This window comes from Epinephelus lanceolatus, chromosome 19, assembly GCF_041903045.1.
Source record: "Epinephelus lanceolatus isolate andai-2023 chromosome 19, ASM4190304v1, whole genome shotgun sequence".
In the NCBI taxonomy this organism is placed as follows: Eukaryota; Metazoa; Chordata; class Actinopteri; order Perciformes; family Serranidae; genus Epinephelus; species Epinephelus lanceolatus.
The window spans coordinates 20,504,348-20,524,726 of NC_135752.1; the positions used below are offsets into that span (position 1 = coordinate 20,504,348).

At 44.5% G+C, this 20,379-nt stretch overlaps 1 protein-coding gene across 2 annotated transcripts; it reads right to left on the minus strand.

The window, feature by feature from the left end:
- Positions 1–1,361: 1,361 nt before the first annotated feature.
- Positions 1,362–18,361, minus strand: setd1ba (SET domain containing 1B, histone lysine methyltransferase a). Of its 2 annotated transcripts, none has more exons than XM_078162222.1 (18): positions 18,245–18,361; positions 15,745–15,896; positions 15,397–15,495; positions 14,828–15,098; positions 13,783–13,904; positions 12,116–13,219; positions 8,722–9,471; positions 7,477–7,650; positions 7,280–7,367; positions 6,964–7,172; positions 6,813–6,885; positions 6,344–6,727; positions 4,957–6,249; positions 4,419–4,585; positions 4,175–4,300; positions 3,053–3,172; positions 2,138–2,275; positions 1,362–2,044 (listed from the first exon to the last, which is right to left on the minus strand). In XM_078162222.1, exons 2-18 carry the CDS (start codon positions 15,880–15,882, stop codon positions 1,871–1,873), a joined length of 5,430 nt encoding a protein of 1,809 aa, XP_078018348.1. In that variant the 5' UTR covers positions 15,883–15,896; positions 18,245–18,361; the 3' UTR covers positions 1,362–1,870. The 2 variants fall into 2 exon arrangements, with proteins under 2 accessions (XP_078018348.1, XP_033502726.2); XM_033646835.2 differs by lacking the exon at positions 18,245–18,361 and adding an exon at positions 16,126–17,299.
- Between the last annotated feature and the right edge of the window lie 2,018 nt (positions 18,362–20,379).

The following is a 20,379-nucleotide window of genomic DNA, read 5'->3' on the forward strand; positions in this document are numbered from 1 at the left end:
ACATTTTTAGGATTACAAAGCAAAATGGGCAGAAAATGAAGACGTTTCTACAAGAAACAATCTTTCCAAAGGGAGGTGGTGACTTTTCCTGTACACAGTGGACCTTTTTTCTTTTAAATAAACAACCTTTAAACCCTCAGATTCCTTTTACAGATCCCTGAAAATATTTTAAATACTCAGTCTTTTGTTTTTTTAAAAAAAAGAGAGAGAAAGAGAAAGATGCATCTTAAAAGTGTTACCCCTGTGACGATAAAAAAGCTTTAGATCTTCTGTACAAGTAATCATATACAATATAAACATCACTGGTGAAAAAAAGAAACTCTCCATAATCCAACTGAATGAAAAGCAATGACTGACTTGGTCTTAATGGGGGGGGTGATGATTGGCTAAGAGGGGGCGTAAAGCGGAAGTGCAAGCCTCGAGTGCATTCACAAATATGTTTTCATCTTAATGAGTTTATAAAGAAAGAACAACCCTCGCAGAGAGGTCTGCTGGGTTGTAGAAACACTTCTGTTTCGCAGGAAACATCGAACACTGGTAGAGTTATTGAGTGTTGTACTTGAAGACGACACAAACGTGATGAAGCGAGCCCAAACATCTTCATCAAATGCCCAAAATAGGCAGCAATTCTTTGCACATGCATGTCAACAGGCGAAAAAACCAACTCTTATGTCCATCACCTGCCTGCTCAGGTGAAACAAACACAGTTACACATTCATATGGCACTTAAAAATGAGAAATAATTATCTCTTAATCAGCTGAAAACTTAGTTTGACAAGTCAAATGCTGCCCAGTGGATGTAGACAGGGAACTGGTTGGATTTTTCTTGCTGTGCATGATTGGGCGGCCTTCTATGCTACGGCCTACAGGGGGCAGTGTACTCACATTCTCTCTCACTCACACACACACACACACACACACACACACACACACACACACACACACACACACACACACACACACACACACACACACGTTGGATTCTCTCACACATTCACACACAAATATAGTGTCTTTGAAGAAACAAGCAAGAGAACCACCGAAACAAAACTGAGAAACATTGGAATATCATTAATACAAATTTAGTCATCTTTAACTTCTCTTTGTTTTTTGTTGTTGCATAAACTAATAGGAAGCAGCATGATCCGTTGTTGGCTGGTGAAAGCAGGCGTGATATCCAAATATTCCAGATTTTGTGGCAGGATTTAACCATTTTTGTTGCTTGATTTTTTTTTATTTTTTCATCAGTTTGATTTACTTCCAAGTGCAGAGGAGGCAGGAGCGAGAAAGCAGGGTTGCAGTCCGGTTGGCGGGCCGCGACACTCCGCAGTCATCCCATCTGCTCAGGTGCCAGAGAGGCGTTCTTTTTTTTTTTTAATCTGGCGGGCTTGTGCGTCTCATCAGTGTTAGTAAGCAGCTGATCATGTGATTCTGTGTTGTTGTTTTTTTTGTACCATGTGTGGTGTACGTAAAGCTTATGAGACAAAGGTGAGGAAAAAAAAAAGTGTAAAACTGTACAAAGCGAGACTCGACGTGGGAGGAGCCATGCTGAAATACTGTCCGACGTTGAGAGGAGGAAATGCTGCACCAACGAGTCAAGTGTTTAAGTTCTGGGTCACTGGCAGACATAAAAAAAAATTATGCCTTTTTTTTTTTTAATTTCAAGAGCACCATAAATCGTAAACAATCTAGAGTTAAATATGTGAAAGGGGGCCGTACGGACGACGTGCAGGGTTTCTTCTCGCTCCAAAATAAAATCGGCCCTCTTCAGTTCCTCCTCATCCAGAGTCTCAACGTGTGCTTGTCTGGGGAACTTGAATTCCAGGACAGCAGGTTTCACACCCTGGAGAGGACTGACCTCACATGGACGTTAATTCAGAGTTCCCCTGCAGTTCTCTGCCCCACACAAACAGGGGATCTTCTCGTCCTCGATGGGGAACTTGTAGTCATACGTGATCTCCTCGTTGACGTTGATGGGCTGTCTGGAGTAGATCACGATCTTCTTCTGAGACTCCACCGTGATCACCTTCGCATAACAGTTGGGCTGAAAGAAAACAGAATATGTTGCTTTTAATCTTGTGTTGCTGTTTTGTATACGTGCTGCTTAAGCTTTCACATCATGAAGGTGTTGCCTTACATTGCAGCTGTGGTTGATGAAACGGGCAAAGTTGCCACACTTGGTGGCGTCTATGATAGTGTCGTGGTCGACGCGGAACATGTAGCTGCTGCCGATGCCCTCCTCTTCGTATCGCTTCTCTCGCATGTCCGCAATCACCTGTCAATGGAGAGTTGTCACTTATTAGAGGGTCTGACAGCTTTGAGATGAAAGCAGTGGATTTTTATGACACAAAAATCCACTGGGTCTCTACTTTAACCCCTTCACTCATTAACCAAACACCCCATCTCGCTATCAGTCAACAACTATTTTCATGGTTGATTAACCTGTTGATTATTTTCTTGATTAATTGATTAGTTATTTGGTCTGTAAAATGTCAGAAAATGGTGAAAAATGTTGATCAGTGTTTCCCAAAGACTAAGATAACATCCTCAAATGTCTGGTTTTGTCCACAACCCTCTCATAGAAGAGTACAGAAACCAGGTCAAGTCAAAACCTTCTATGAACATTTAAGAAGCTGGAATCAGAAAGTTTTGACTTTTTTCTTTCTTAAAAATGAGTCAAACCAATTGATTATTAAATTACTCTGTGATTAATTTAATAGTTCACAACTAATCTATGAATCTACTTGGTTGTAACCCTCTCACACATGCTGTTATGGCAGTCCGACCGTCATGTTTCAATGCAACCCCTAAAGTCTACATATAAACACGGTATAATCCATCTTGAATGCAATTATCCTCATCAAATATTTCTTCATCATCAATGAGTCTTGGTTTTCCTGAAAAGGAAAATGTGAAATACACATCTATATTTATGGCTATAATAAACTTTACGAGCCAGTTGAATGCAAGTAGATTAACTCATCTGTAAAAATGTCATCTTTATTTATGTACGCACAGACAACCCAGTTCAAGAGAAACAACTGCCTCTCACCTGTCTGATGTTTTGTCCCACATACTCGATCACCATTTCATCTGCAGCGATGGGCTCCATGGCGAAAAGACCCCAGTCGTGGATGTGCGACTTGCAGAATCTGATCTTCTTCTTACGGAACTGAAAGAGTACAGGCAAACAAAGTGTCACTTCTAAGTATCTGGAAAGTTGATATTAAAGGAATATTTCACCCTCCAAATGAGCATTTGCATGTCTTTTACTCACACCTTGTAACTGGGAATGTTTTAAGAAAATGTAGAATTCAAAAATGAAGACAATTCATCAAACATCAAATATCCTTTTACAAACTCTCACACAACTCATGCATGATAATCCAAGTCTCATAAATACAGTTGTACGCTCAGTACATCACAAACAGACAGACCTTTCTAATGGGAAACTGAATTGAATGTGAAACGTAACTATGCTCACTTCAAAGCCAGACTCCATTGACAAAACCAGTAATTTTAACCTTGCTGAACACTGGAGCTGCTGGTCTATAGCTGCCTCAATTTGTTACTTTGTCTGTGTTATTGTGTAACTTTGGTGTTTGAAAAAGGTTAGTCCAGATTCAAGTTACACAATAACACAAACTCATAACTAACTGGTCAAGGCAATGGTAGACCAGCAGCTTCCTTGTTCAGCATGGTAAAATTGCTGTTTTTGTCAATGGAGTCTGGCTTTGAAGAGAGCATAGGTAAGTTTCACTTTGAGTTCAGTTTCCTGTCAGAAAGGCATGTGATGTACTGAGCATACGACTGGATAAATGAGACTTGGATTATACTGCATGAGTTGTGTGAGAGTTTGGAAACAGATGTTTGACAAACACGGCCCTCTTTTACTCCAGTTCATCAAGACTTGTCTCCATTTTTGGATTCTTCGTTCACTGTGGAGGCATTTCTTCAGTGATTTAATGTAACTCAGGGTGTCTAATTAATATACAAATGATCACTTGGGGGGTGAAGTATTCCATTACAATACTTCATTAAAAAAAGACAGTGTAGGTACATGCAGGTGGCAAACCTCCTTTCAAAAGGTACAACTATCTTTTTGCTTAATCCTCTTTTTATTCATTGCAGGGTGAATAATACTGGCCACCGGAGCAAAGTTCAGTTTGTTTACCTTCAGCTGGTTAAATTTCAGCAGGTCACTGTCACATGCGAACGAGGATAGTAAACGTCTCTGCTCCGACCGCCGCTCCGAGCCAGCCCGGGTAGAGGCGTGGACCTGTGCAGGAATACTCATACCCTGCAGGGAGATGGTAGAGTTAGATGTGTTCACCCACAGCAGGTTGACATATATATATATGTATCACACCTATGATGTTTTACGTGCACTTTCTGCAGAATTTGATCATCACACTCACCTGTGTGTCGACCGGTGGCTCCTCTGACTGCAGCTTTGTGCTCTGAAGGTACTTTATCTTGTCCTTCTTGTCGATCTTGTAGTACCCCTCGCTACGCGCACAGCCGGTTATGTGGTCCCTCATGCCATCGTCTCGTCTCTTTTTCTTTACTCCAGGGATGTTGGTAGGTGCAGGGAAGTCAAGGAGGAAACTGAAAAAATGAGGCCTTGGAGCACAGCTGAGATGCCTAACACCTCTAAGTTCATCAGATACTAAATAGCAGACAAAACAGTTCCTCATTTTCACCACCGGAGGGGGCTGCTATGTGACACACACACACACACACACACACACACACACACACACACTACAAAACAACTATTAAAAAAGAAAGTAATACACTTAACATTTTTTAGAGTTATTTAACTGGGCTGATCATTTAAAATGATTTGTGGAGCACTTAGTAACTTTTGAACATCACAAACACACATTAAGATTATTATTATTATAGTACGCAACATTTGGTGTGAATCCGCAGACGTTAAGCAGTAAAGGATATGAGGATGGTTGACCCAGAGCGTGTCGTTGAGCCAGTCATTGCCATTATCCTGTTGGAGCATCTTATCATACGTGATCTGCAGAAGCCGTATGTCTTCGTCATCTATGCCTTCGTTCCAGATGTCATACAGGATGGTCATCTCCTCAAACTCTGAGCGTGGGGTGAAGTATGGCCGGGGAGGTGAGGTGACAGGGGACAGGCTGCCCAGCAGCAGCTCTTCCCAGCCTCGCCGCGCCCTCCGTGGAGGCTTCACGACCACAGGTGGCTCTTCTTCATAGGGCAGGAAGCCGTCCTCAGCGGGCAGGACCGTCTGGGGCTTCACCTCTCCTTCCCGGAAGTCCAGGCTCGGGTGGCTGGGGGACTTGGCGGATATCGTTTCTGTGGATACATCGCCGAGATGTGTTTGGTGAGGCGGAGGGATGGACTCAGAGGATAGCTCCAAAGACTCGTCAGCTGCAGAGACAGCTGGCGTCTTTTTGACTTTGGGTCGTCCAGGTTTCCTCTTTGATGCTGCAGTATCTGATGGCACAGGGACGTCGACAGTGAGGCAAGTGGGCAGATCTTCAGGGACACTGGCTGAATGCTCTGCGCCAGCTGACAGAGCCTGGTTAGGCAGAGCGCTGATGGGCGGCTCCTTAAAAACAGGTCTATCGTCCAGGCTCTCAGAGGATATTTTCCTATTAAGCGTCAGTGCTGCGGGGTCAGGGAAGACAGGGGTGAAGGTTAAGTCTCTTCCTGGAGTGCGGGGGACTCCAGCGCTAAGGACAGGGGACTGTGAAGGGTAGGAGAAGGGACTACCGGGGATGTGAGGGGAGCTGAGCAACAGGCTGCTGCCCGTCAGCGGGGCATCACTACCAGGTGTGATGGGAACAGTGTCCGTGCTCTGGGACTTGCCCAGACTTCGGGCACGCTCCATCAGGTCCCTGCCTGGCGTGCGGGGGATATCCTCATCTGTGGGGAGCCGGGGCCGCTGGGGGAGCTCAGGCAGGGGACCAGGGGGTGGATGAAGGAGGGAACGACCTTCTACCGCCGGGTGAGGAGGGAGGGGGAGGTGCATTAAAGATGCAGAGGCAGATTTGGGGACAGGTGTGTTTGCATCTATGTGGGGTGGGATTAATCGCCCAGGGGTGCAGGGTACTTCTTCAGGCTCTGCTTTACCTTTGGGTTTTGTGTCCTGGTCGCTGTCGGGCAGGGCACCTGTGGGAGTGGGTGGCCGAAGGTTCGCTACATGCTCCTGAGGTTCGGACTTCACTACAGGAACGCTGCCGTCTACGCTGATGTCTCGCTCTTTGACTGCAAGACAAGAAAATAATTTAACATCTGACATACTGCAAAATGATAAATACCTTTGTTGACATGTTTGAGCTGAGTAACAGCAGACACTCACGTGGGAGGCCTTTGGGTGATGGCGGCTTCGGATGCTCCATCACCTCCTCCTCAGGACTTGGAGGTCTGCGTTTGAGCTTGCTGCTCGGCTCCTCTCTGCTCCTCTGCTCCTCCTTGTCCTCTGGGACCGGTCGCGCAGGTGGGCTCGGTGCCACGGTCTCTGCCTGTGCATCCTCTTCATCCGAAGAAGAGGTTGAAGAGGATGAAGAGGACGAGGAGGTCATGGCCACTTTGCCTTCAGCCTCCACATCTTGTGCCATTGCATCCTCTTCCTTTTCTTCCTCCTCATCCCCTTCCTCTTCCGAGCTCATCTCGTACTCTGAGGAGTCTGAACTTGCTGCTGAAGAGTCTGAGCTGCTCTTGGAGGAGGATGAACTCTCAGCTTCTGCAAGACATGGGGAATAAATGAAGGAAACAGACAGAAACAAACAACCAACTGTTGCGTTTTTATATTTAAATATTTAAAGTACCGTCATCAGATGAATCTGAGGAAGCGCTCTCGCTGGATGAGTCTTCATCATCACCCTCCTCATCGCCACTCTCCTAAGAAATAATATGAGATCATAAAAATGTGTACAAAACACTATATAAACAATCCAACAGATTTTTGGGATGGCTTACTTTGCCTGATGACAGCCTATCTGCAGCCTCTGTCTCATCAGGCTCCTCCCTGTCAGACAACGACTCCTCTTCCTTTTCTGACGTGTCCACCTCCTCCTCGCCCTCGCTGTCCAGTTCAAGTGGCCGGGAGTGCCGTCGCTTTGCAGATGCACTGTCGGCATCCATTTTGGAATCGTCTGACGGGAGCTCGGCTGGGTCTCGATCCCGGTCTGACAGGAATAAACCACGAGATAAATTAGCTACCGGCAATTTCATGACACCAGGAAGAAGAAGAGAGGATAGCAAGTGTTGATGTGTCGACCAAAGAGAGGTTTACCTTCATCCTCCAGGTCGTCATCCACTGGAGTGGATGGTCGCGCTCGTTTGTTGTCCCCTGCAGCTGCAGCCTCAGGCTTTCGTTTGACCTGAACACAACAAACAACAATTTAACACCAACAGGCGGTGCAAGTTGTCGAAGAAAAAACAAACTTCCTCCTTGTCCATTTGTACTAAAAGGCACATTTCAAGGCGTACCTTGAAGGAGGGCAGGCGGATGGCTCCTCGCAGACCGATTCCCAGGCCCATTCCCTCGTAGCCCAGTCCCTCGCCTTTGTTCCAGTTCTCCAGCAGACTTGAACCCATTGTCTCTTTGGGTTTGGGTCTTTCTTCTTCCTTTCCCTCCGCACCCTTCACTGGAGTCAAAGACGCCTGGGGAGAAAAAGAATAGTTACTGTATAAACCTTGTAATTTAACTGAAGAATATAATTTTATATATAATTTTATACATTTTTGTGACTGGATTCAGTCGACAGATCAATTTCCATGAACCACACATTGCTTCAGATGTAAATGCAACTTAAGATTATTTTATAATAAGTCGATTATTTTCCCAGCTGATTCTAAAGGAGACACTGTTAACTTACTTGTTTTGACTGATCAACAGTCCAAAACCCAAAGGTGGTCAATTTAGATACAAAGATATAAAACAGAGAAAAGCAACAGAGTCTCCCAACTGAGAATGTGGCACCAGTGAATATTTGGCATTTTATTTTGATAAATGATTCCAACAATCAATTGATCATCCAAATTGCTGTTTAATTTACATGATTAATTGGGTAATCTTCAGCACTATTTAATCACAGCAACACAGCCACCATCTGTTTACAACATCACCTTTTTGCCAACATTTTTTTCCAGAATTATCAGCTGATGTTTTTAAGGTATTTCTTAAAATATAATATTTATGACTGATGTAAGATTCTTTGTGGATGTCGGATTGGTTAGGAAAAAAACATGCGCTTCATAGAGAGGTCGTTTTGACCTATGACTCTTTTTTTAATAATCTGCAAAATAAAACATGCTTTGATTGATGAATTGAGTTTATCATGAACCATTTGAGCTTCAATTGATGGCTTCTATGTAATTATATCATATAATATTGACTCTATTAGACTGTTTTGCCAATTTATTTAACAGGAGGTTTGAACAAGTATATTTTCCCCCACAAATATTGTGCATATCTGGAGAATTAAAGTTGGGCAATACAGAGAAAATCAAATATCACAATATTTTTTACCAAATACCTCGATATCAATATGCTTTTCAGAAAATGTATACACAATTATTTTTTTAAAAAAAACATCAGTAATGTGTAGGTAATGTGGGTAAAAGCAAATAATAGACCAGCTTCAACAGTCTGGTAAGTTCAGAAAATTACATCACTTTACTGTAATTCAGCCTTTAAAACCAGAAAAATCTATCTGTGATATTTTGACTTACCTTTGCTGAGCGTTCCTTCTTCTCCCACCAGTCATCAAAGGCTCTAAAAGCCACCACCTCCACCATTTTGCGGTTGAGGTCCCTCTTCATGATGGCCTTCAGCTCCTTGACAATGACCAGCAGCACACCCTCAACAGTGGCCTTGTGGGGATCCTCCTTTTTCGTCTCATATCCAGGAGGAGGAACAGTAGGGTTGAACTTTGGTATACTGGGATGCTGCCATTGTTGTCCGGGTGCTGCTGCGCCACCAGCAGGTGTAGCACCCATAGACAGGGGCGCATAGGGTCCCCCGAATGGCCCAGACGCACCACCGTCCATAAAATGTGGATAAGGATAGGGCCCTCTGGTCTGAGCATAGCGACTCAGCATCTGCTGCTGCATCTGGAAGGACATGGGAACAGAGCTCCACTGTTCCCACCGCAAGCAGTTCATCAGCTCCATTTGCACCAGCGGCACCATGCTATGAGGGTAGGGACCCATGGGTGGCAGCATATGGTGAGGCACTGCAGGGTGACCGGCCAGGTGGGGGTGTCCCGTGACGGCAGAGTGAGCGGCGAGGTGGTGATGCGAAATCGGGAAGCCGGCCTGGTGCGGGAGAGGGGGGAAGCCGGGAGGAGGGATGGCAATGGTCTGCATCGGGGATACAGCAGAGTTTATGACGATGCCCTTGCCACAGTCGCCACTGGTGATCGGAGTCCCGGGCATCTCGTCGTCAGAGATTTCCATGTCTTCTCCTGACGACTGTTGACCCTGCGTGTAAAGGGGACAGGGAAGGTCAACATCCATTTTTCACAAGATGCACAAGTACAATAATTTGCTCTTTTCATCTCCATGACAACTGAGCAATCACCATCATCTCATGAAAACCTTGGGATGAGGTCAAGAAAGCTAAGGACAAAGCTAGTAAGCGGACCTTGAGGTAGGATTGCCAACCTGCCCCTTTAGCTTTAACAAGTGTTGTAGCCAAGACCACCTTAACTGAGACCAAGTCATGACCAAGACCAGTGTATCAAGACCAAGACAAGACCAGTGCTTTTCCCACTTCTGTGTACAGGGAACATGCAAACCATAAGAACTTCTGAAATTGATCTCAAAGATCCTCATTCCCATTAAAGTTCATCCATAAAAAATAAATAAAATCCCTCTTTGTTCACTTCTTTTATTGCTTTACTGTATTTGCATATGTATAAGTGAAGCATGAGAAATATCTTGATAAAATAATTAAAATGCATTGCAGAAATATTTTGTATATTGGATTATTCCTTTGTTTTTTATGAGCAAACAAATACAAACACTAAGGAGCAGAAATCAACTTAACCATCTTTATTCCAGGGTTCATACAGCTTCAGGCAAGTTTTGAAGACTATTTTAAAGCCGATCAAAATGAAAATTAAGACAATTTTTTCACTGATGAGCCGACTTAAGGTTACTTAAGGTTAGGGTTACTGAAACATAAAACATGATTTTTTTGTCTCGAGGCAAAGATGAGAGTCGAACAGACCTGGGAAATACCTGACGTTTGTTGGGAAGTCTCATTCTGCATGTGGGATTCCACTGCCTTGATTCCCATCGTGCCAAGTTTGAAAGAACCTCTCATGCCATGCCGCAAAATCAGATAATTAGATAGTCGATTTTCATGGAATTTGCACTTCCCTTTGTCGAGAGAACAGTTTCTGCTCTGAGCGTCCCAGCTGGGAAAATATATGTGTGATGTTGATTCCGCTATCCAGATCTGTGTGATGTTAATGCGAAAGGCATTCAATAAATTGTTATTTAAAAATAACAATTCAAAGGATCGCCATTTTCTGAAGCCTTATCTTAAGATTACTGAATTCAATACCTTTTAGAACTTGTTAAGGATCTGCGGGAACCTCGTATTCAACACTTTTTTGCACAAGCAATTCAGTGATTCCCCCGCAGTTGTGGTCTTACAAGCATTCTTAAAATAAAATCCTGTGTCCTCTGTCCGAGACTGAGGCAAGACTGAGAAAAATGAGGTCAAGTCTAAGACGCGACAGAGATATTAAAAAGGAGTCTTGGTCTCGGGACCAGGAGTGATCTTGAGCACTACAACACTGGCATTAATTATGGGCATAGTCTGACATTTTCTAAGTTTAAACCAGGAAATATCTGAGCAAGCAATAAGTAAACAATATCTCCACTCAATAACAATCTGCAGTACCATGTGCTGTGGACACATTGTCGTCAGTACCAAAAGCGTACTTTTAATAGTCAGTGAATCATTCAAAATAAGAGCAACAGATGATCTCAGTGCTGATCTGAGGTCAAAGTTTTGTATTCACACTCGCGCAGTCAAACACAGCTGACCCATGTCATTGGTCAGCGTGTTTCCAAACAGAGCTGTTTGCTTTAGGCTTCAAACTCTTCGCTCTTAAAACCACAGCACAAAATGTGAGCACGAGACTTGTGCCGTCAAACACACCAGCTCTGAGTCCTCCTCCCTGCTGTTTATTATCATAAAAGGATTTCTGTCACAAGTGCTGCAGGAGTGAAACTATGGAGAGTAGAGTAAACTGAGCAAGGGGAGTGGCGTTGTTATCCAAATGACCTGTTTGCAGTGCTTGCTTTGTGTTAACTTGAAATGCGAGACAGGAGACGCTGCGGCCAATCCTGACTGTCAGGCTCGGCAGAACCAGGAAGTGTGGTGTTGAATGGGGCTAACTGCCAAATTGTGTTTTCCTCCTTGCGAGCGTGTGGTGAGTGTTAGAAAGAGGAAACAAGAGTGTTCAATTCCCCAACAGCAGAGCGGCTCTTATTTCTCCTTTCAAAGCACAGCGCCGAGTGTAGAAATACAGCAACACAGGCCAGATGGTGTTACTATGACTTCAAACAAGGAGATCAGCTTCATATGAATGTAAAGGTATTTGTAAAGCTGTGGGTTATGTTGAAAACTTTTCATTCATAACTTACGTCAACTGGATTTTTAACGTTTATTATACGCAGATTCTGAGACTATTTTGCTAACAAATACGCCTTTTTCAGGGTACAAACTCTGCTTATTAGTCATTTAAATTTGCTCTTTGAATCAAAATGAACACGGCAGCAGTCAATTGAAAAGGCAAACACCTTTTTTTGTGGTGCCTTCATACAAAGACTGTTTCCTTTACAAGGCACAATGAAACAAAAGGGAAAGTTTACTACTACCATCATGCACTGAAACTAGACCTCACTTCCTGTGTCCTCAGTGTAACTGTCACAGCTGTGAGTAAACAGCAGCACCTTGCTACTATCATCTAATTAAGACTATCAACACGAGCTTTAGCGACATTTGGAGCCCCGGGGTGCTGTTACTTAACACACTGTAATATGCACGTAATTCTTTTACATATGAACGCAAGTTTCATGCAAATACAAAAAAACACATCTGTCTTACCGTGTCCATTTTATCAGTGGGAGTGTGGCCTCGAAAATGTCCATCTTTGAGGTCACTGTTGCTCATCTTCTCCTGCACAGGAGAAGTGATTCTCTTGATCAGCAAGGCAGTTCCGGGTATCGGCTCTTCATCTTCCGAGTCTGGCAGTGGGGTCGGACTGATGTCCTCCAAGCCCGTGCTGGAGGGACGGGAGTTCTGCTGGCCGCCTTGGGAGCCACTTGTGTAAGGGGGAATTGGGGATAGCTGAGAGGACGAGGAGGAGATGGGACTCCCCTCCATTCGCACCTCAGTGTCCGAGTCTCGCTCCTCCAGGAACGGCAGCAGTTTTGTCCTTTTCCCCTTGAGGAGCATCTCAATGCGGGAATCCAGGCTATTGCGCTCTGGATCGAGCGTGGGGGAGCCAGGTGAGGGGCAGTGCTCTGGGGTTTGAGGAGGAGGGGTGGTCGGATGGGGCACGGGCTCCGGCGGGGGCTCTGGGATCGGAGGAGTTTCTGGTCTCTCCTTGACGGGTAAAAAGTCAGTGGCCGCTGCCAGAGGCGGCTGCGGCGGTCGGATGTACTCACCCTCCCTTTGGGCTGGGTGATGGAAAGCAGGATCTGACGGGGGGAACGCGGGGGGCAAAGGAGCCTGGTAGGGCGAGAAGGCGGACTTGAAGTTGGGCGTAGCAGGGGGAGGCGCTGTGTAGGTGTAGGAAGGGGTGGAAGGTGGAGGTTCAGGTGGGGTGAGTTGGTGCTGTTTGAAGGGAGCTTGTTCAGACGTCGTACTTCGGTACATGTTGCTGCGGTACTGAGGCCTCTCCGGTCTGCGGTTGTATGCGTCCTGGAACTTACTCTCATGTCTGCGAGATTTGTAACCTCCGGAGCTCTCGGCACGGCTGGACTGGTACGCTGGCGTGGACTGCCGACTGGAGAAATTGGAGTCTTGAGAGTAGGGTGTACCAGTCTGCCGTGGGGTATGGGGGGTTCCCTGGGACTGGGGTGTGTCCTGCCTTAGGCTGGAGTAGCCCGTCTCCAGGGACAGTGGAGTGGTAGAGCTGTTGGGTGGCAATGTTCCTCCAACAGCTGACACGCCGCTCTCCGACAACCTGCGGATGGGCTCGCAGGCCTTAGAGGAGACAAACAGGATCAGGATGAATCAAGGTGTCACAGGAAACATTCACAGAAACCTCTACCATCACAACTAAAAATTAAGTAAGTCTCCAGGTGTCACTTGGAGGCTACTGTATATAAATTAAGTCGTTTAAGTAGTTGGATGATTTTCGCCAAATGCCCAACAGTGTACACCTGCACCTAAAAACAGCAGCTAGTGGATCGAGTATCTAGGCACAACGCCTGGGGGATCTCGTGCTACGAGGCTAAAGTGCACATTTCAGTGGCTTTGTGATTTCAGTCCACAGGCGAGGGTCTGGATAACATTTCCTCTGTGCTACTCTACCACCTGCTGCACTGATAACACGGATCACAGATAAGGATGTCAGCTCAGATTGGTAAATTATTTCTACAAAGTAACACTACAATTCAGAAATCGGCAGTCTGACCTTGGGAAAAACCAGCAGGGACTGGACTAAACTATATCACTATCTAGCTCCCACTGCCATAGTTAAGGGAACGATTTATAATAAACTCATGAACAAAAAAAGTTTTGCATATTGTTAGAAGAGATTTTACCAGCAAGGCTTCTGCCAGGATACGAGGGGAAACTTCTCTGGCCTCCTCTCCGCCGACAGGCAGGGTCTGCGGAGTGTAGGTGCCATTCATCAGGAGCTGGAAGTACCGAAGGCGATTTTCACCTGCAGAACGATAAACACGTGTGGGTCTGATGCCAAGTCTATAAAGCAGGCTTAATGCCAGCAGGATTTATTAAAACTAATCTGGAAGTTTATGCAAAATGTTAACATTTGTAGATACACATAAGCAGTTTCATTTCTGAGTACACACTTCCCAATTATTTACAGTAGGAGCATCACAAACTATATATTGTTTTAATGCCTATATATGAACTGCAAACTGTAAAGCTAATCTGGGATGTTATGTAAAATACATACAGTAGATTTTATAATATAATAGCTCACACATGTCTTAATAGATCTGACATATCATACACAAAATGCAACACTTATTAATATTTAATTCTCATAAAGAATTAGCATTTTATTTACTTAAAAAATGTGGGAATAATCCAAGAGAATAGCACATGTGTAGCCAGTAATAAACTGCATTTATTTCACTGATTAAATAAACACAGACTGCCAGTCAAATAATAAATACTTGTCTCAAGAGGAATTAAAGTTGCAGTTCTGCATGAGTCACAAGCAACAGCAGCAGACTGAATGTTAACAGTGTTAAGAAGTGAAAAACTAACTCAAATCTAAGCGATTTCATTCAAATGCGACTCAACAGAGACCGTGCGAAAGGGAAGAGGACTCTGACAGATTGGTTTGTGTTTGTTTACAGGTCTGAAATTATGCACAGTGGGAGTACACAGCACCCTCAGCTCAGGGCTTGTGGGAGCAGGCGTACATTCAATGAAATTCAATTACCCCACGTTACCATGCAACGCACGTAAATGTACACACGTGACTGCTGTCCTACCAATAACTCAAAACAAGGCAACGTTTCACTCCGAGGACACGTTGGGCTCGTGTAGCAGGCTCGGATCGTGCGTAAATGTAGGTTACGCGTCTTTTCCTCAAATGACTGAATCACTGTTTACCTTTCGGGTCCAGCTCCACGTGGATGAAGTTTCCCATAACAGACGTCTTGTGCAGCGACTGCACGGCCACTTTGGCGGCTTTCACCGTCTCAAAAACAACTTTGGCTATTCCCAGGTGCTTTTTGTTCTTCGGGTTGTACAAGATCTCGACCTGCTCGATCTCCCCGAATTTCTTGCACATGTCGGTGAGAAATCCTTCCCTGATATTGTCGTTGAGCCTGGCGAATGTCACCTCCTTTGGAGGCACGGGGCCGATGTAGCACTCATCGATCTGGAGGGAGAATGAGAGGGATATCGTTATAGAGGTGCTGTCGGGTGAATGCTGCAGCGTGTGGGGTCATTTCTGACAGCTGTGATAAGAACAACAGAGCCGGAGTGGTTGCGATTAACATGCAAATCCAGTCAGCCCTCTGGCATCAGAGTAATGCATGTTATTTGGGTTTTAACAGCCCCTCTGATATCATAACTTCACTCCACATCCCGAAGATGAGTGAAGGGGGTGTGTCTGCAACTTTTGACAGCCCCCGTTTTCCACATGGACAAAGCTGGCATCCTGTCAGAGGAGATACCTTAAATTTGGGCACCGGTAGATCCGTCTCTTTGTACTTAGTCCAGAGACGACCGATCCTCGGATCCCGGACGATTTCCACCGGTGCAATCCCAGGGTTCTGCAGGAGAGGAGGGGGACACACAACACTTGTTATCCATCCCATTCACAACTTCACACGGCCAGAACTTGTTGCAAAGTAGTTTCTCACGGTGGTGGGTTAAAATGAACACCTCCACCACGCCGTGCAAGATGCTGAGACATGCCCGTGGCCGGCCACGACAACACAGCCACATTGTAACCTATCATGGAGGTCGGCTACTCGGTTACTATTGTAGCCGTGTAGCCGCGTCACACACGGTCCACTTACGGGCATGCTGAAAGTCTGTCCATCGTAGCGATACAGTTTGTGTGGTCCCTTCTTCAGCGCCGGGTCGATGATCAACTTGTAACTTCTCCAGTGGTGACTCCGCTTCTCCGCCGAGCCGCAAACGGGATGACTGTCCATGCCGTTCGCCAAACCTGAAACGACAGGCAGCGACAAGGAGAGGAGAGCTATCGTGAGGCAACGCTAAACACGGTCCCGTTACCAGCCCCCAACACTTTAAAACAGCCAAACGGTACAGATGCATGACTTTGGTGGCGGGGGGAACCCAGGGGAGAGCGAAAACGGGATCTATAGCGTAGATCCCAGTTACGGAAAACAGGCATTAGGAGGGCTGGAGAAAGAGGAAAAAAAGAACAAGCTTACTTGAACTCTGCTTTCTGCCATGGTCTTCGTTCAATCTGTTTCTCTCCCCTGGCTTGGACATGGTTCGTCCGATCGAGTGATTTTTCTTTAATTGATGAAAAGACGGAATCGCTCTCCTTTCGCCGCTTACATTACATGATTTAGCTTGAAGAATACTGCCTCCTTTTCGGCGAGAGCCAACACATATTGTGTGCCTCTAGTCTGTAGCTTCTGTCTCTCCCACAATACACCGCTAGGCTTGCCCACCTCCGATGCTAGCCGCACTTTCGTTACAAACTTATTCGTATCTGCTGGATATTTACTAACGATATCGCCGTATATTAAATTACTTTAATTTTAAACGACCGAAACGGCAACGTTTGTATGTATACATTATATTATTATAACCCTGGTGACAGCTTTGTGTCGCTAAACCTCTAAATCATTTTGTGTGGAATCTGCGGATTGCATTTACCCAAATGGCAAACACAAGCTAGACACAGGGGGCAATATCTTCTAAACTGTCACTAAAGGCTATTAAAATGTGGTTTTTCGTGTGTGTACATACGTGTCGTCGTTTTCCAATTCAAACATGTCGAGCCATATTTGAAAAGCAAGTAACTCCGCTGCTGTAGAGCTAGTTGTTGACTGCTAATGTGAAATGTCTCACAGAGGAGTGAGTGTAAAACGAAACTCGGTTGATTAAAAAGCCTGAATTTAGCATTCATGCTAATGCTAACAGCCGTTGGAACGCGGAGGTTTGTTGCATCTCTTTCTGTCAGTTGGGCTAATCAACACCAACAAACTAGTGCCAACCGTTGTGCTGGATGTCGTTTAAGTGTTAAACAACCGCGGAGCTTTTAATAACATTTAATTTTTTAAACATTTAACATTTGCCGTTTTTATTATATTTGTGTATATTGTCGACTTAAGTGGATTTTGCTTGACATTGCCTGGTGTTTTGCAGTGCTCGGGCAATTGGCTGGTTAACAGCGGCAGCTCGGCGGGCCAATCAGAGCGCAGCAGCAGAGGAGCTGTCTGCTATTAGAGGCACAGCTCAGGAGTCCTTCAACAGAGAGCAGAGAGAGGGGGCCAAGCGCTCTCGGCAGCCATTTTCCTAAAACAGGACTCAATGGCCTATATGGGTTTCCTTTGTTCCAAAAGGGATCTTACACTTGATTTCCTCATCTCTCACGGACTATGATAAAACTATGATTCCTCCTTTTAAAGGATTGAGAAGAAGGAAGAGAATGTGCTGGATGTAATACCCTGTGACATCTTGAGCCTTTTTTCCTCTGCCTGGAATCCATCTTTGTCTTAACTAGGTCATGGCACACCCATATAATAGTATTTATATTTCTTAAGTGAAAAGAAACCAAATGTTGTGAATAAACAGCTGTATGATTTTGGAGATGTTACATTAAGGGGGAAAACACAGTTAAAGTGACAAAGTGTAGTGTCTGTTGGCATTGCACTTATGGCCTTGTATGAGTAGCAATAAGTAAGTTAAACTCTTTTATAATCATTTTGGTATTTAAGTAAATGTAAAAATGTGAGGCATGCAGTTACTGTTATTAAAACGTGTTTACTGTCAATTTATTTATTGAGCTATCATCAATTTTGGCATCTGTTACAGACAACTTTATTCAATATGTTCACTGCATGCTGACATATAAATATACAGCCTATACAGTCCAGGTTATATACATGTATATATGCCACTGCTCCTCAGCTGATACAGAGAGCAGGCCATGGGTAACTAATGGCCTTTTGCAAAATAGTTTATTATGCTGCCTGTATTTCTGACTGTTGATTGATAACCTATTCACGTTGATTAATGACTTTAAACACTTTCCTCTCACAACAGCAACGCTTAACACCCTGGTGGCTTGTGTTGTACCCTGCCTACAACTGTGGAGACAACTTCAAGCACGGTTAGGTTTGTGCTGTCCAATTGCCATTTAAGAACCAAACGCGTCCAAAGTGTAATCATCGGCTTGACCTTGCTTCAAGGGCATATTTAAATATCTTAAGAAGCACGGTCAGGCACCTTTTGTTACAGTTTCTACAACGTGGAAAAAAAAATTAGACTGCAAAGAGGAAACAGATGGAGGGAAACTCTTAGGGTGAAAATATTTACCTCAGTACTTTGGTGAAATGCAGTTAACAGGCCTAAACGCAGGGGCAGGAGGAATGTTTTCAGCTCCATCTTCGGATCCTCTAATAATGGCATTAATAAGGGGTGGGATAGCGTCTCCTGCAAAGAAAGGAATCCATTAGCACGAAAGATAGAGAGCTCTTTTGAAAACTTTTTTTTTTTGATCAGTGCTAGGCATTGCCTCTCAGCCAGCGAATATGCATCTTCAAGCATCATCTGTGTGGGCAATATGCAAACCATCTCCTCTCTCTCCTTGAAGACAGGATTGCAGTCAAGTATAACCTCGACATTTCTAACTGAGCTACATCAAATAAAACCCACAAGGAAATGTTGTGTTTGAAAGGTAATGGATTTTGAGCTATTTCACTTCATTTTTGCCAGTTTATGTCTACATGTATACTTGTTCTAACAGAGGACAGACAACACGAACATTAATTAATTGTGGTTAAAACGTTACCAGCAAAACTATATTGACTTTTGTTAAATTTAACTGCATATTTTTTATCTCTTTGATTGATAGTGCAAACTTACAGTTAGGATTCAAAACATGTAATCCAAGCTTTAAACGAGCAAAAGAATCTTATTGGGAGAGAAATCTTGTAAATTTATCTGCTTCCCTTTGTCCAAAAGAGACGTTTTGGTGACAGACTGTGTAGGCTACACTTGCTCAATGGTTTCTCTGCTGTTCTCTTGTCTCAAAATGGCTTCTTTACAGACAAAGGAGAGCACTGTGCTGTGAAATGTTGCTGCGCCATAACTGGGAGAGGCTCGTGCGCTCGGTGAGACAGCCTCGCTCTCGGGGACATTTTTCTCCGTGATACAACAAGGAAATCTCCACACCGATCGACACTGGGGTGATTTTTTTTTTGTACTCGAATGGGTGTATGTTTATCAAGAAGTAAAATACAAGAAGTCGACGGTGCGTGAAAAGGAAGGAAACGTTATAATAAAGTGGCGCGTTCAGGCTGTCGGTTGCTGGGCTGACTCGCCCTGGCAACGGCAGTAATCCGAGAGCTCTGGACGGTTGCCATGAGAGCTCGAGTGTGTTGTTGCAACCCCCACACTGCCATATAAGGTCATCAGGAATCCTCTGCAGCAGCCCTGTTGTGTTGTATATGGGTGAAAATAACACGGGGTGCTTCGGGCTTTACGCGTGCACTCTGGCTCGAGACAAAGACCGGCGGATCACTGGCATTTCAAGTGCTGCACATCAGAAAAAAGTAATAAGATACGATTATATCTTTTGGTCGGTACAGAATTTAAAAATAGAAGTGGCCGTAGTGGTGGTGGGTGTCTATTTTTTTGTTTGGCCACTTTGGTGCCATTTTACGCACACTATTTTTAATGTGTGAGCGTGCGTAAAGTGTAGTGCTTATACTATGAGAACACACAAAGCTGCAGTCGGTATGTCAGAGGCCTGTTTTTCTTGTTATCCACTCCTAGCTCGGGCTGCCAAGTGCGCGCGTTCCTCCATTTGCAGGTCACGAGGCTGCAGACAGCATTCCTCTCTGTCCTCTCTCCAAACCCTGCTTTCCAGACCCCCACCCCCACTGCAATGGAGACTAGATTGTGAAGTAGGTTTTATGTGTGTAAAACACGGGAACATTTTTCGTTTAAATCCGCCAATGAGGTTATTTATAGGCCTTTGTTTAAAAAAAAAAAAAAAAAAACTCCCCGATGGGTTGCGCCATTCAGCTTTGCGCGCCGCTGACAGACTGGAATATTCCACACAGAGGATTGGCCTCTCTTCTGCAGGACAGCTGTCTCTCTGCACGGCGACAAAAAAACTATTTTTGACAACTGTTCTTTGTTTGTTAATTGATGAAAACAGGGGCTGTACACGTGTGGATATTTTGTACACCTTCAGGACAATTTAATATCCTTTATAGGCACCGCCATTCATATGTTAGGCTGCCAGTTTCACCTTGTAAGTCAAACAAGCACTCTGTTTTTTATTATTATAGGTATGTTTCATAGCTTGTGTTACACCATAGTGTATTGTAAAAGCATATGGGGCACATGAGAAGTGTGTGTGGCTGTTTCCGTGGAGTAAGAATAACCAGGCTGTGAGGAAACCTGCTGTACAGGCTGCCCTTTCTTTCTGTCTTTCCTTGTAG